At 42.3% G+C, this 17,018-nt stretch overlaps 2 protein-coding genes across 2 annotated transcripts in view; one reads left to right on the forward strand and one right to left on the reverse strand.

Moving 5' to 3' along the window:
* Positions 1–951: 951 nt before the first annotated feature.
* Positions 952–14,174, reverse strand: tmem68 (transmembrane protein 68). Its single transcript, XM_080011366.1, has 8 exons — positions 14,056–14,174; positions 13,475–13,648; positions 12,567–12,666; positions 8,378–8,545; positions 7,501–7,694; positions 4,497–4,557; positions 3,797–3,936; positions 952–2,559 (listed from the first exon to the last, which is right to left on the reverse strand). The coding sequence occupies exons 1-8, from the start codon at positions 14,113–14,115 to the stop codon at positions 2,455–2,457; spliced, it is 1,002 nt and encodes a 333-aa protein (XP_079867492.1). The 5' UTR covers positions 14,116–14,174; the 3' UTR covers positions 952–2,454.
* Positions 14,175–15,854: 1,680 nt separating this feature from the next.
* Positions 15,855–17,018, forward strand: part of tgs1 (trimethylguanosine synthase 1) — a 51,783-nt gene continuing 50,619 nt past the window's right edge. Inside the window, exons 1-2 of the mRNA XM_080011220.1 lie at positions 15,855–16,038; positions 16,643–16,710. Coding sequence (XP_079867346.1) covers positions 15,929–16,038; positions 16,643–16,710 — 178 coding nt within the window. The 5' untranslated portion in view covers positions 15,855–15,928. The remainder of the gene's footprint in view (positions 16,039–16,642; positions 16,711–17,018) is intronic.

The raw sequence follows: 17,018 nt of genomic DNA on the forward strand, positions 1-17,018 counted from the left end.
ATGCACATGTCCAACTGTTCAATGTTCAAGTACTTTTTGCACAACTTGCTGTTCTCTAACAAGGAGCTGAACGGCAAAATTCACAACAGGTGTTTGATCCATGAATCGACCAATACATTTCCTGGTTCAATTAGAATTGGTATTTAAACAGTCCTCTTCATCATGCTGTTCACATTTTGACATCATGAGACCAAGACGACGCCCAAAAACTGATCAACAGTACCTCGCCATTGCGAGGCTTTAAACAGGATGTTCTCAGAGGGAAGTGGCCACTGAGCTTAGAGTGTCACAGAGTGTCATCAGCAGGTTGCAACAGCGATACAGAGAGACTGGAAGAGTCACAGAAAGGCATAGAAGTGGACGTCCTTTGGCCACATCCCACACCATTCAAAACCATTTACATCAGTGTGGTCTGCGTGCTAGACAACCTGCAAGGGTACCTGACCACACCACCAGGCACAGGCATCATCGTCTTGCATGGGTCAGGGAGCATTTACGCCGGACGAGGGACCAGTGGCCTCAGTGCTGTTCTCTGATGAAAGTCGATTCACGTTGAGCAGAAATTATGGCGCCAACGATGTTGGAGACGTCAAGGAGAGCACTATGCATCAGCCACTGTTGTCACCAGACGACCCTTTGGTGGTGGTGGTGTTACAGTGTGGGCAGGTGTGTCTAGTCAATACAGAACTGCCCTACACTTTGTGAATGGTACAGTGACAAGCCCATAGTACCTGAAGAACATCATTAATCCAGTCATTGTGCCCCTGCGTGAACAACACAGGCATAATTTCATCTTCATGGACGACAATGTTCCAGCTCATCGAGGTGGCGTCATTAGGGAACGGCTGCTGGAGACCGGGGTACCTCAAATGGAGTGGCCTGCACTTTCTCCAGACCTGAATCCCACAGAAAACCTATGGGATGAGCTGAGTGGCCGTGTAGAGGCTCGTAACTCTGTACCCCAGAACCTCAATGACCTGAGGGCCGCCCTTCAAGAAGAGTGGGGGGCCAGGCCTCAGCAGACAATAAGTCGACTTGTGAACAGCATGAGACGTCGTTGTCAATCTGTAATTGATGCTCAAGGGCACATGACAAGTTATTGAGACATTGACATTTTTTGTTGTGGTATACCCACCACTGTTGTTGGCTTTTGTTTCAATCAATTGTTTGAGATGAGGAAATCACCATTGCATGCTTCTACTTAAATGCCCTACTTTCGTGATATAATATCACTGTAGCGTGAACTTTTTACATTTTCCATAAATTTCACCCGAAAGCTAAATATCCCTAACTTTTTGAGAAGTGTATATATATACACACACACACACACACACACACATATATACACACACATATAAATACACACACATATAACACCTAAATAAAAAACTATATGTTTTAACAATGAGACACATAAAACTGTTTCTCGTTGCAAATATCATCTGTCTAGCTTGTAGTGTGGTGTGTTGCGTGACTAATAAAGACTGTTTCTTCTTCTTCTTCTTTCTTCATCGAGGAAGAAGAAAATCTTTGCATACCCAAATTCTACTTTTTAATCACAGTGAGGTATTTCAAAAAAATATATATATATTTGTGAAGGCCTCTGTCAACACTTGAGAAACGTGATACATCTACTTCACGTTTTACTTAAGCCCTGTTTACACCTAGCATTAACATGTCTTGGGCGATCCGATCACAAGTGGACAACTCTCAGTACGTCTGTTTAAATCTTGCATTCGAATGCGTCTCCACATGCATCTCGAGTAAGCACTTGTGATCCCATCTCACTTCCCTGCTCTATATGCAAATTAACACTTACATCATTTCCGTTTGCAAAGACCAAATGCGAAGACCTTGATCTGCAGGCAAAATCAAAACAATACAGACTGACATTTTTGAGCTGTGTGTATTGTACACAGCGCAGGGTTCAGGCTGAACAGATTTATTTTGTTTCCTGAGAGTTCTTTCACGTTCACACCGCAACTCCCTCCCGCAGGCCAGTGGAGAGGAGTCCACTGCACTGTCTAGACAGTGGTGTAGACAGATACGTTAATATTTGTGTTTACACTGCTAAAAGAATGTGGCCATATTCGGTGTAGACTACCTCTGAATGTGGTCTGAGCGATTGAGACTTTGAGGATGCATTGGGTGTGTTTACACCTGGCATTAGTGCTGTCCACTTGTGATCACCAAAGACACATGTTAAGGTGTAAACAGGGTCTTAGTCAAGCGAGATAAATGTCTTGTATGAGAGAAATATGGGAAAAAAGGCGCACAGATGGGTGGTCACTTGCTAGTATTTTTTTAACTTGGGGGCGGGGTTGCTCTGAAATTTGAGTGGGTAAGCCTCATTCCGAGTTCTGTATGGGTGAATCTTAATCTCTGCCATCTGCCTTAGCAACCCCCTTCACCACCACCATCACCGAAGGGCAATGAAGCGGGTCGGGGGGGTGGTCACTCATCTTCCTTTCTGGTGTGGAATCGCTCCAACAGGGCTCGCAGAACGTTCCCAGGGATCTTCTGGTGTTGATCAATGAGGGACTGGACAGCCTGCTGTACCTGGGGAGAATGATGGAGAGAATGCCAAGAGTGTGCAAAGCTGTCATCAAGGCAAAGGGCGGCTGCTTTGAAGAATCAAAAATTGAAAATATATTTTGATTTGTTTGAACAGTTTTTGGGTTACCACATAATTCCATGTGCTATTTCAGAGTTTTAATGTCTTCTCTATTATTCTACAATGTAGAAAAAAGTAAAAGATAAAAGAAAAACCCTTGAATGAAATATATATATAAAGGGAAATACACACACACACACACACACACACACACACACACACACACACACACACACACACACACACACACACACACACACACACACACACACACACACACACACACACACACACACACACACACACACAGCACTCTGACAAGTCGGTATTGTACGCTGCGTACAATACCGCCGCATGCAGTATAATAACAGCGTCTCAGCGTCAAGCATCTCATCTCATCACCGTTCTCAGTCTCAGTCACGTTCCTGGAGTCTGTCAATATTCACTACACTAGGGTTCACAATCGTCACACCCCCTTGATTCAGTTGGTGGGGCAGGGGGTGTGCTTCTGGTGAACGATGAACAGAAGAAGTCAGAAGAAGAGCCGATTTGGCTCTGAGTTGTGAATAGAACTCTCACAGGAATCACTTAATTATGTCGCAATTGTTTTTTTTGGTGCAATGGAAAGTGTAAATCTGCTTGGCAAACTGTTGTCTGAATGACTCCGAACTCCTGAACGATTTAAAAGATTTGTTCCCTAAGAATGAGTAGCAAGTAACAAGACACGCCATGCGACTGCAAAGTTTAGGTTTGCTTAGCTTTTGCTACAAAAAATAGTCTACAACAAAATAGCAAACTCTTTGCCCAACAAGGGCCTGCACTACTTACTGTTATTAATGTGAACTTGGACAAATTCCGCGTTCATGTCTTCAATTGTAGTTTCTATGTACGTTACAAGATATCACAGTTAGTTAATCACAGTTAATTAGCGTAAGCATCAGCATGTAGTAGCAGTAGTGAAGCAAGGGACATGAATCCAGGCAGAAAAGTGGTAGCTTTGGCAACTGTCATTATTAACAGACAGCTGTCATTATTCAGGAATAGTTGACTGCCGACTGTGGCTATAGACCAATCAGAATCAAGTATATGGTATTTGATACCACCGACAAAATGGACTTATTGTAAGTCACTTTGGACAAAAGTTGCTGCAGATTTTAGCATAATAATGGTGATCTTACTCACTTTTTCCGCCAGCTCTGCCGAAGTCACACCAGGGTCGTATGGGATGGGGTCGCCCAAGTAGGTACGAAACTTGACGGGGAAGCCCCCGTAGACCGGAGCGAAGGGCAGGCGAAAGCGCTCGTATGTCCAGCGAAAAAACTCTGGGAGAAAATGGCAAAAGGCAGGGGACGAGAGAGGGGGGAAATTCTAATCACCTCAAAGCCTCCTCAATTTTGGAACATAATTGAGAAAATAACACAGGATAGCAGCATTTTTTCCCATTTACAAACCCCAGACAACTCTCTAGGCAGGTAAAGCTAGTTAAGTTAATAAGGCTCTTCAGTATGTTTTGTGTTTAATGGCTATTTCATGTTTTTCTACACCACTGCCTACTGCAATATTTTGGATTACACTGCCATGCATTTGTGACAAATAACTGACAAGACTATCGAGTGAGACAGCTATCTACTGTATATCGTAAGTTAATGTTGGTCCATGTTGGTGAGAATCAGCTTTGTTTATCATTGGTTTCTATCCTGAAAAACTGAGGAGTAAAGTGGAAAACTGAATTGGCTTTTCTCAGCACACAAAGGAAAAATAACAGGCCTGGTTGAAAGATGACGTTTGAAGATGTTTATGGGCTTAAGACAAATCTTCAGAGCGTTTAAGATGCAGGATTATATGTGTACATTTCGGTTTTAACGGCTTGATAGAGACTTACTGAGCGTCCCCAAAGATCTGAAGCCTTCACGGACATTCTGGGTAAACATTGGGATTATTGGCTGAGAGAGAGAGAAAGAGAGAGAGAGAGAGACTTGTTTTATGTTGTTTTTCTTTGTTTTTTTGCAGTCATAGCTTTGTATATATAGTACTGTACAAAGTAATCAAAGGATTGTGGCATTGAAGGATCGTTCCACTACAAACAACAACAATGACAAAAACATTAAAATACGAACTGTTTCCAGTTGAATGTCAAACAAAGCCGACAATACAGCGATACATTAAAATAAATAAAAAAATGAACATTTGGGAAGGGAGTGGAATTTGGTGGAATATTAGGAGTATGACATCTAGTCCCTAGCTGCTTTTATATGCATTGATATTGCTTGAGTTTGTAAGTACTGCGATTCAAAGTTAAAACTGAGTTAAAACATTTTGAGTTGGCATTGTGAGTAGTTCTAGATTTTGGTGACATTGGCGCCCTCTGTGGAAAAAACTGGGATATTATACAAGGAATTTGTCATGGTATTGGTACATCGCTGTACAGACAATTATCAAAAAAATAAGCTGAACAGTCAACAGTCAAAATTGTGAAATATACATAAATAGCCAAATAAAAAATAAATAAACAAATAGCCCCCAAAAAGGAGCCAAATATACACAGATATACAGAATCTACAAAATGGAATTCTATGCATGAGATAAGTTAAAGGAGGGTAGGTACATTTGTATTGAAGAGAAGAGTGAGACACATCAGTGGTAGTTCTCAACAACAGCCATTTGTGAGATGTATGGCGGTCATATGAGGTCATATAATATATAGTATATATATAAATAATTTACCGTACCAAATATTTATCCTGTGCCAGATTTTGTTGGGAATCGAACCAGGTCGAAAGCATATTAGGAACCTCACTATTATGGATCTTTGTATAGACATTGTCATCTGATTTTCTTATGTTTATATAAGGCGTAGAAAAAAACAATACAATTATGATTCATGTAAATACTGGTAATTGCCTTGAAGTGCCTTTAAAGTTACAGTGGGGAGAAGTATTTGATACACTACCGATTTTGCAGGTTTTCCCACTTACAAAGCCTGTAGAGGTCTGTCATTTTTATCATAGGTACACTTCAACTGTGGGAGAAAAAAAATATCCAGAAAATCACATTGTATGATTTTTAAGTAATTCATTTGCATTTTATTGCATGAAATAAGTACTTGATAGATCAGAAAAGCAGAACCTTATATTTGGTACAGAAACCTTTGTTTGCAATTACAGAGATCAGACGTTTCCTGTAGTTCTTAACCAGGTTTGCACACACTGCAGCAGGGATTTTGGCCCACTCCTCCATACAGATCTTCTCCAGATCCCTCAGGTTTCGGGGCTGTCGCTGGGCAACACAGACTTTCAGCTCCCTCGAAAAAATTTCTATTGGGTTCAGGTCTGGAGACTGGCTAGGCCACTCCAGGACCTTGAGATGCTTCTTACGGGGCCTCTCCTTCGTTGCCCTGGCTGTGTGTTTCGGGTCGTTGTCATAATGGAAGACCCAGCCACGCCCCATCTTCAATGCTCTTATTGAGGGAAGGAGGTTGTTGGCCAAGATCTCGTGATACATGGCCCCATCCATCCTCCCCTCAATACGGTGCAGTCGTCCTGTCCCCTTTGCAGAAAAGCATCCCCGAAGAATGAGGTTTCAACCTCCATGCTTCACGGTTGGGATGGTGTTCTTGGGGTTGTACTCATCTTCTTCTTCCTCCAAACATGGCGAGTGGAGTTTAAACCAAAAAGCTCTATTTTGGTCTCATCAGACCACATGAGCTTCTCCGATTCCTCCTCTGGATCATCCAGATGGTCACTGGCAAACTTCAGACGGGCCTGGACATGCGCTGGCTTGAGCAGAGGGACCCTGCGTGCGCTGCAGGATTTTAATCCATGACGGCGTAGTGTGTTACTTATGGTTTTCTTTGATACTGTGGTCCCAGCTCTCTTCAGGTCATTGCCGAGGCCCTGCTGTGTAGTTCTGGGCTGATCCCTCACCTTTCTTATGATCATTGAGGCTCCACGAGGTGAGATCTTGCATGGAGCCCCAGACCGAGGGAGATTAACTGTCATCTTGAACTTCTTCCATTTTCTAATAATTGTGCCAAGCTGTTGCCTTTTCACCAAGCTGCTTGCCTATTGTCCTGTAGCCCATCCCAGCCTTGTGCAGGTCTACAATTTTGTCCCTGATGTGCTTAGACAGCTATCTGGTCTTGCCCATTGTGGAGAAGTTGGAGTCTGATTGATTGAGTGTGGACAGGTGTCTTTTATACAGGTAACAAGTTCAAAGAGGTACAGTTAATACAGGTAATGGGTGGAGAATGGCTTCTTAAAGAAAAACAAACAGGTCTGTGAGAGCCGGAATTATTACTGGTTGGTAGGTGATCAAATACTTATTTCATGCGATAAAATGCAAATTAATTATTTAAAAATCATACAATGTGATTTTCTGGATTTTTGTTATAGATTACGTCTTTCAGAGTTGAAGTGTACCTATGATAAAAATGACAGACCTCTACATGCTTTGTAAGTAGGAAAACCTGCAAAATCAGCAGTGGATCAAATACTTGTTCTCCCCACTGTATGTGTTCAGAGTTTTCCCCACCACTAGAAGGAGCACTAGACTAACATAATAAGACCAAACCAAAACCAAGAACACCACATAAACCAACTTTATTCCTGTGCTTTCCTGAACACTCTCCACCTTGTAAAAGCAACATGTTCATCCTACTTTGAGACCGTTATATGGTCTTATTTTTCTCCTCTCAACATCTCACTACTTCCCCGGAATTAGTCGGCATCGGGGGTCATGACTGACCAGGTTTAGTGAAAACTGAGTTTTACAGTTTTCTCTGTATGCAAACCCAAGGTCCAGTTTCCACTCCCTACTTGATTGGAAATAAAAATTGAAAATCCTAACACTTTTTTCTCTTAAAATGTTCTGGCGCCATCCTTACGTACCACCTGGGCGTCGATGGCCACCTGTGCGAAGCCCCTGCGATTGCCCCACAAGAGCGGGTAGGTCTCGTCACTGAAAAGGGCTTCCCTGACACCACCGGGCGAGATGCCCAAGAGGTGGCCGCTCCGCAGGGCCCGCACGCACTCCTCCTGAGGGCCGTGCATCACGCTGAACACCTCCAGCAGTAGCTTGAAACCTGAATGCCAAGACGCAACGGGGGAAGCGGAAAGGAAGCAGATGAGGAGAGAGAAAAGGAACAGCTGCTTCCGCATTCTAATAGGTGACTGTTTCTAACCATGACATGCATTGAGGGCCACAGTGTTTCCTGTGGATTAATTTATCCATTCACTGGGTGCAGTGATTATCAGCTGGGGGGCCGCTTGCAAAACTCAACTCGTTGGTACTGTAATTGCCAGTTCAGTCACCTGCACTGCTGTTAGTATCTGGCAACCACCAACTCACTTGAAGCAGAGTTGCATTACTGATAATCACTGCATCCAGCGGATGATCAAATGGGTATGTGTCACAGCATTTGAGATGATTTATTTCTTATTAGGTCATTTAGCAGATGCATTTTGTGCATATAATTATTATTTACTTATTTATTTTAGATTTGGAATTTAGATCGGAAATTACAGATCTTTAGGTAAGTGTTTTGAATGACTTTTGTCTTAATCTAGTACAAATGGAAATATTTATTAATTCCTGGATAAGAAGGTAATTAAAAAGGAATTCTGATAAGGTGAGGTTTTTTTTGGGGCGGGGGGGGGGGGGAGTATAAAACTGGTACATTACATAACTAATTACAAATATTGCCATGTTATTTGTGTACAGTAACTGACTATGTATGTATGTATGTATGTATGTGTGTGGGTGTACCTGGGATCCTGAAGAGAAAGTGGTCAGCAACAGAGTGGCAGGTGCGGCCCTTCTGAATGATAACGTTAGCCAGGAAGTAGTAGTAGTCTATAGGGATCGCTCCATGGTAGTACACTATCAATGCCGCACCTTTTTCAGGAATCTTCTGCATGCCGTGGATTTCATAGCCTGATAAAGTAAAGGTGGGGCTTGTATTCATCAAGTGTCCTGGGAGAATCACTCACAGGAATAGCATTGAAACTTTAACTTGTGGTAATTCTTTTGTAGTCTCCATTTTAACGGATGCGTCCTAGCCTCTGATGGGGCAAGGATCTTGATATCCTGCCATTTATGACACCTGCATTTCATTTTTTGCATACTTGACATTGCGTGTTGGAGAAAATGAATGATTCTGCACATTAGTGAGCATTTTAAGTGGCAGCCAAGGGGCTTAGACTCCTAGGCCTAAAAGTAGGACCAAATTTGCATTTTTGATTTGATTGATGAGTTTTTGATTGATAAGAAGTTCTCCTTCGTTGACATTGATGCTGAGAAGAGTAAGCCTTTGCTACTTTTGGGCTTCATACATGCAACATGTGTACAATCACACTGCCTGCCAGCCATACCCATCCATCAGCCACTAAATCTGTATACTTTAACTTCCTACGCTCAAAGGCCTCCTCCATTACACCATAAAATGAAACTCAATGAAATACACATTCACTCTCTACAAATTTAGCACCATACATCTCAAGGTAGTGGACACAATAATCTGTGGAACCTGGAGTTGCATGCCAACATCCGCCAGAAATTATAATTACCACATTTCTCAAAGTAACAATTACAAGCCTGTACTGTTACATTCTGCCCCATCCTACAAAGCTAATTGTTATAATTTCTTTACCAACAGCACCCGCTTGTCTCTTAACTACACCCACTAAACATTTAAAAACTTGGTTATGAAGAAGTGTGAGCCTTGGGCTAGACCAAGCCTACAACCTGAAAAAATATGCTTGAGACACAAATGACAACTTGTGTCTTCACTATCCACTGATTAAGGTTTTGCCAAGTGGAAACATGTCATAGGTTGAAGCAGAAACTTAATACGTCGACTGGTCTCCACAAATAGCTTCCTCCCTTACTACACTTTCCCAATTGATCTGTTCACCTTGTTTTACATGCGAAACTACAATTGCCTCAGCTTCCTCCGACAGCCAAATCCGGCCATCAGTCATCTTTCTGACAAAGTTGCGTTGCTGAAAGACTTTCACATAATATCTGACCCAAACCCCACCCTGCCACTCTGAACCTGACCATATTCTCCCTGCTTCCACAAGTGATGCAGCAGCACTAACTGCAGCGTCCCTAGACTGAGACAAAGTTATCTCTAACCTCACTTTAGCACACTTATATTATTCTGTCAGACTACATACCGGTAGCTCTAAAATCCCCTTACCATATAAGGCTACACTACTGATCACATTCTGTAATTTCTCCCCCTTCACCTGGGGAAGATGGATCCCCAAATGCTGCCACAACATTGTGAACTCACCAAGGAAAAAAAATGTTCACAAAATAAGCTCTAACTAGCCTTGTAACACTATCAGGGACCTGAAAGAAACAAATTGCCTTCCACAAAAGGCAAAGAGTGGCACAGAGCCAAAGTTGTTTGCAAGATCCAAAATACTCCATTGAGCTCTGGTATCTTCGTCCAATTGGCTGCTTGCATTTGGTCAAATTCAAAAACCATATCACACTCATGCCAAACCATACTTTAAGCATACAGAAACCCCTGGAATTTCTGCTTTCTGTACAAAGATGTCAATGAACATGTTGACTTTATATATTCTGCCATATTCATGCCACCAAATTATAGAAAACCTTCCCTTCTTCATTAAGAAGTGATATAGACCTAGACCAAGACCATAGATCTCCCTTTTTCCATACTACTACCATTATCTTCCACAAATAATTAAACACACCAGGTGCACTCTTCTGAAGCCGATGAGGAACTCCATCAGGTCCAGGTGCAGAAGAGGCACCCCTTCACAATTAGCTTGGAGAGCTTTCCAATTGATATGATTTCTGCCAGCAGTATTTTCTCCCTAGCCCTGTCACTCTCTGTGTGTAGCGTGCAAAGATGCTCCTCTAACTCGTTTCTCCTTTCTGAATAGCATCTTGACAAATTTAAATTGGTCCCTAAAGAATGTTGCTCTTGGTCGATACTTAGAATCAAGTCAAAGTGCCTCAAAACAACCAACCTGCTCTTCAAGCTCAGCCAGCTGGAGCTTACCCAGCGGACAACGGATGTGAGGCAGAGAGACGCCCTGAATGCCTGGGACATCACAGCGCCGCACACATTCACTCACTGGTCATTTACAGTGTATAATCAGCCTAATATGCAAAGTGGGAGGAAGTTGGAGCTCCAATAAGGAAACCCAGACAGTGGAGTACACGCAAAACTCAGCCATGTCCAAAACCTAGAGTTGTGTCTAAAATGGAATACTAAGAAACGATTTAGTACGGCAAACTCGTATGTGATTGCATTTAGTTTGTCCGAAACCATAGAATACTTAAATAGTATGCGTAAAGTACCAGGATGACAAATTACATCCGGTGAAATATTGTAGTATGCAAAGTCTGCAGACTATAACGGCAAGCGTATCCCACAATGCAATATGAGGGTAAATGTTTCCATGCAGTGTCTTCATCAACGGACAATGTGCCGAAGGAAGTGGCACGGCTGTATGACGATGTAGAATGTCCAAGAATCCATCGTTCTTTGTACTCACATACTGAAGTATGCAGTACAATAGTACAACCGTGGAATGTAGCACGCCATTTCGGATGCAGGGCAGGTAAAAACCCTATCCATTGCACCAACATGACAAAACTTTAAAGCTCCAAGTACAAGTAAGGGCACATAGGGTAGAAGGGACCAGAACCGGTAAGCCCGACCAGGGAAAACAAGCTCTTGTCAAAGACCCGACTTGATGTTGTGATCCGACAATCTGTGGTTTGAAACTTCTGTAAAGCTCACTATGCTGTGGTAAGACACAGCAGATAGAAAAATAAGCTTATATGATCTGATTTCACAGCCGAGGCGAACAGCTAGACAAGAACATTTGCCGACCGGGGAAGAGAGGGAAGTGCAGTCAAGCTGCATAAAGTGGCCTTGTAAAAAAAAAAAAGAAAAAAAGGAGGCATTATCTTCTGTGTTTTATACCCAAGGATGGAAATATACTTTGATGGAAAAGTACACCTACAATTTATTTATTTATTTTTTAAATCACAATTGTTTTGCTTATAGTAACCTAATTCCATGGAACATAAACAATTTTAAGTTTCAAATTGAAATGTGCTGTTTGCCTAAAATGTGTGAACCCTTAAAATGACTGCACCTAAAAGACACCCCTAAATTTCCACATAGCATACAGGGTATATGTATCAAATTAGTTAGCAATATTGTGTACCAACGAATTACAAATTACAAAAACCAGTAGCAGAGGGTCATTTTAGTCTAGACCTCAAATGACCAAGGAGCCACTGACCAAGTCGTCTTTTTCTAAGGAGGCCATGTTGAACTTCAAGGGAAAATCTGCCTGTTTTTTTTGTTTCTCCTGCACATTAGTGAATTGCCTCCTTATCCTGTTAGAAATAGCTCTCTTGTGATCTATTTAATTCTGTTTTATATTTTGAAAACATTAAGTACATTTGTGTGGATAAATGAAGCATTGTTATTTGACTTTTTTTTTTGCGGGCCAGATTTATCAATATATTATCACCATGTAGCGGGTCACATTAGATTGTCTTACGGGCCGGATATGGCCCAGAGCCTGAAGTTTGAGACCCCTATAATAAAGGACAAAACCCAGGCCTTATTTAAATCTGTTCATAGTGAGGTCCTATGCTTAAAAGAGGTCCATGTTGAGGCCTTAAAAAAATGTGAAATTTAATTTTCAAAAATGGAAAACATGAAAATATATTTAAGCAATCTATCGGTTTGCTTCACATAAGTTTAATGGATTTGGATTAACAGTATTTCCATTTAATTTTGATACTTAAGTACAACTCGACTTTTACTCAAATAGTACCTTTACCAGTCATAATCAGGTAAGGTATTTTAAGTCTCTTCCTCTCTTCAGTATGCCATTTAGGTACTCTTCCCCCATCACTGCAGACACAAACACATGGGCACAAAGTCTCTTACCATGCCATATGGCCCCATGTCCATCCCAGAGAGCAGCCAGGGTCTTCCTTGCCCCATCCCACAAGTTGTTGCAATAAGCCTCTCTTAACTGATTCTTTCTCTGTCAAAGGAGATGCCAATAGATATTGATAATGTCAGTGGGATATGGGTTCCATGAGACATTCCTTGAGACAAGATAAGACTTCAGGAGAATTCAGGACTTCAGGATTTAAACTCTATAAATAACATTTTCAAAACACATGCAACAGTAGACAATAGATAAAGTATTTTGTGCTTTGCAGCCACTGTTGTATAGTGACCCAATGACAGCTGGTGGGAAAGGGGCAGAAAACAAGCTGTCTGTAGGTCTACGGTCAATGGCAGGGATACACCAAAAGACTTTCCAAAGACTTTCAAAAGGCAGCATCACACATGTGCTTTTTCATTCCAGTAATGACCACACTGTAGGAATTAGCAAGGAGAGGAGATAACAGGGGATCATGCATTTTGGGATTCAAGCACAGATTGTAGGAGCCAAGACTTCAGACTTCAGATAATCTCAAACCAACCTGATATTCTGACAAGAGTCTCAAGATGTTTCTACCATCTCAAATCAAAAAACTTCCAGTGACAGCGATGCGCTCTTCAACTTTCTTCTAGCTCTTACAACAGATTTTCAAACAAAAACTTTCATTCTTTTCCAAGAGGAAATTGTGATTTATGTGCTATGGTGCAATGTAGATTTACTGTCACGTCAAGTCTAGGTGTCATCAAGTTTCCATGCCAGCGAACCTCATTGATACAGATGATTTCATACACCCCTATGGATGATTTTACAATTTGTCTTACAACCCAGGACGGTTGAGAACAATTCTACAAGAAAACCACGTTGTATCCGAGATCCGCTGATAAACACAAGACTCTGGTACCTTGTAGACATGTAGGAAGAGTATGGAGAGGTAGAGGAGGATGACGATGAGGAAGGGCAAGATAAAGACGATAGCCAAAGGGGTGAACACCCACAGCAGGTACTCCAGAACACTCAGGTAGTCCTCTGCCCTGCCCAGGCCTGCCCACTCTTCCAACGTGTGGAACACACAAACCTGAAGACAAAACCACATATTGACAAGTGCACAAATGTACACACAACCACATACACACCTAATCATTTGTTTGGCCACATCTACAATCATGACCATCACACATCATGATGTTGTATGAATGTGTGTTTGTGTGTGTGTGAATGGGTAAATGTGAGGATGTGAGCCATTTACTATAATGCGCATGTTGTGATACCCAGCTAGTCCTCACTTAAAAATGTAATCGTACATTTCTGACCTGACGACCAATACATAGACAAAAAATAAAAATATAATAAAACGATTTATTTATATATATATATATATATATATATATATATATACATACACACACACACACACACACACACACACACACACACACACACAATGAGTGTGTATGGGGAAAAAAAGACCAATATATACCATACCAGGAAGGAGAAAGAATCCTGCGCAGTGGACAGACAGGACTGGTTCCCACCGTCGGACATACTGATATTTATGAAAGGCAGTCAGAGAGCTAGCAAGCTAGACAGATAGCAAGCTATCCCCGGGTAGACGCACCCAAGTTGAGCATCTGGTGTACAGTGAAACCTATGGGAAGAGAGTGGGAATACTCAACTCAATGTAACAACTTAAGTCAATTTATACTAACTAAACCCTTTCATACACACAAATGCAGTACGGTAATGTAATCAGCAATGCACAGACGTTCTGCTACTTTTCCACGACAGGTACTCCTCACTTAACGACCGAATGTTATTTCACAGTAAGGGGGCGTGGCGATTGCGACCGCTAGCGTAGTGAATACTGACAGACTGCGGAACGAGACTGAGAACCACCGTTCTCAGTCTTGTCTCAGCTCATCGCACATCACCTTGTGCAATGAGATGCTTGACGCTGGGACTTGAGATTGAGACATGCACGCTGCGGAATTGTACTCAGCGCAGTCAGAGCCGTCGTTAAACAGGTAGGTCGTTAAGTGAGGAGTACCTGTAATTCCTGTTCCGAATGTAGATCAGTATGGATCAAACTTGAACCACGAGATGTATGAGACGTCCCGATTCTAACGAGACCATACCCATGCCCAGCGGTTGTCATGGGCGGACACTTTTAGCCCGAAAAATGTCAAGAAGAATAATAATAAGAAATATCCAAACAATAACAATAGGGTTCCAGACATGTGGGCTGGACCCCCTAATAATGACTGACACTGAGAAAGCACACGAAGACCACCTTGCAAAAAACTACAAGATATAATAATAATAAATTGCTACCACCACTATTACTACTACTACGACTACTACTACTACTACTCGTATTATAATAATAATAATAATAATAATAATAATAATAGGGTTATCTCCCAAACAGGAGCCTTTCTGTGTGGAGTTTGCATGTTCTCCCCGTGTTCACATGGGGTTTCCTCCACCTCACGTCAGTAAAAACATGCACCCATCATGGTCTGACCAGCGATGGACACTTATCACCTGGTCCCCGGGCGCGTCCACGTATGCTGCCCACTGCTCCTGGCTGTGCCCCCGGAGGAAGGACAAGCCAGGATGGGTCAAAAGCAGAGGAGCCATTTCACCGGCCACCATCAAGCATGTGCATGTGTGTGTGTTGTAGTGTGGTGTGTTGTGTTGTGTGATAATTAAAGATTCTTCTTCTTCTTCTTCTTCTCAATATTAATTATAACAAGTGAGAATGCACAAGAGGGAGAAGACTACCCTGCCAAAAATAAATAAAGACCAACACTGAGAATGGGTGGAGGGGGGGAGAGCAAAATAAAAGTAAAGAAATAAAGTTAATTTCACAGCAATGACGTTTACTGTGTGACAGCGGCTGTGAGCTGTGAACGTCAATCGATGAAACACCACCCCAGGCGTAACTATTGAGCTTACAAACCATCGAGCGGTAACAGATCATTCCGTGTCTGCTTTCCGCGTAGACATACACCCCCCACTCCCATCCCCATCCCTCCAAGAAAAAAACACAAAAAACATGAGACACACATACCCCCTTGTGTTGATGTGTGGCTTGTCCTCCTGTTGCCCACGTTAGCCGTCAGCTAGCCGACACGGAAGCAGCGAGCCTAGTTCCCACCCGCACTCCTTTTGGTGGGACACACAACCCGGAAATGTCTGCAGCGTGCGGGTGCTTTTGATGCAAGTATTTCCCTGCCGGTCGCACAGTTGTGGGGTAACTCCAATAATAATAACAATAATGATAAAAAGATTCCCCAAATAATCTCACGATGTCCGTTTGTCTCTTGACCATCTACTTCAATTAATTTATGTCAACATGATGCTGTATAAGAGTCGCAGAATCCTGGTGGCCGATCTTTTCTTTAGCCCCAAAATCTCATCTGAGGGGGTGACCATCCATTGCCTGTGTTCCAGAGCCTTTGTACAGTGAGTCTCTCTCTCTCTCTCTCTTCCACACGGCACATACCATCTGTGTACCTCTCATCCATCTCTCTTTTCTCCATCTCTCTGTATTTCACCCTTTCTCTTTGTCTTTCACTCTCCCTTTTCATCCATCCCTCTTTCCCGCTCTGTCTCCCCCTGTCCTTCACTCTGCCCCGCTTTATCTCTCTCTCATCCACCTCTATCTTTTTTTTACGCCTCCTCTCATCCATCTCTCTACCTCGTCTCAACCACCACTCCCTATCTCTCCCTCTGTATTTCACCCTCAACCATCCATCTCTCTCCCCCTCTGTCTCCCCCACTCCTAACTTTCTCTCTCATATCAATCTATGTGCCCCTCTCTCATCCATCGCTCTCTCTCTCCTTCTCTGTATTTCAACCTCCCTTTCTCATCTCTTTTTTCTTCCCCCATCCTTCACTCCCCATTTCTCTCTCTCTCTCTGTCATCCATCTCTCTTTCTTTTATTCTCTCATCCATCTTTTGCTTCCTCTCTCTCTCCCCCCCCTATCCTTCAATCTTCCCACCTGCCGCCCAACCCACCCCTCCCCACCCCACCCCATCCCACCCCACAAACCTACAAACCTACAGGGACCATGAGTTGTACCGGTCTGACAACCGATACCTCATCTCCGACCAGGCAACATCTGCATCCCATGGTATGTACAGTTTCAGTGTTTTTGAGCTAATTCCCCAATATTTTTCATAATATGATTATTATAGTAATAATATAATGCAATTAGTAGAGATGCGTTCATGAAATATTCCATGTAAACTGTGGATGCATGATACTGCACAATGCAAAAAATTAATGCAGGGTTAAATATTCCAGACGCATAGCCTGTTATTGTATTTGGTATTCCTTTAAAAAAACAAAAAAAGCAATGTCGCATGTGTTAATTGAATAAATGAGAATATATTTATTTTGATGGATTTTAGAGAGGGCCTTTTGCGTTTGTCCCGAGTT

The sequence above is a fragment of the Zeus faber genome (assembly GCF_960531495.2).
Source record: "Zeus faber genome assembly, chromosome: 12".
Lineage (NCBI taxonomy): Eukaryota > Metazoa > Chordata > Actinopteri > Zeiformes > Zeidae > Zeus > Zeus faber.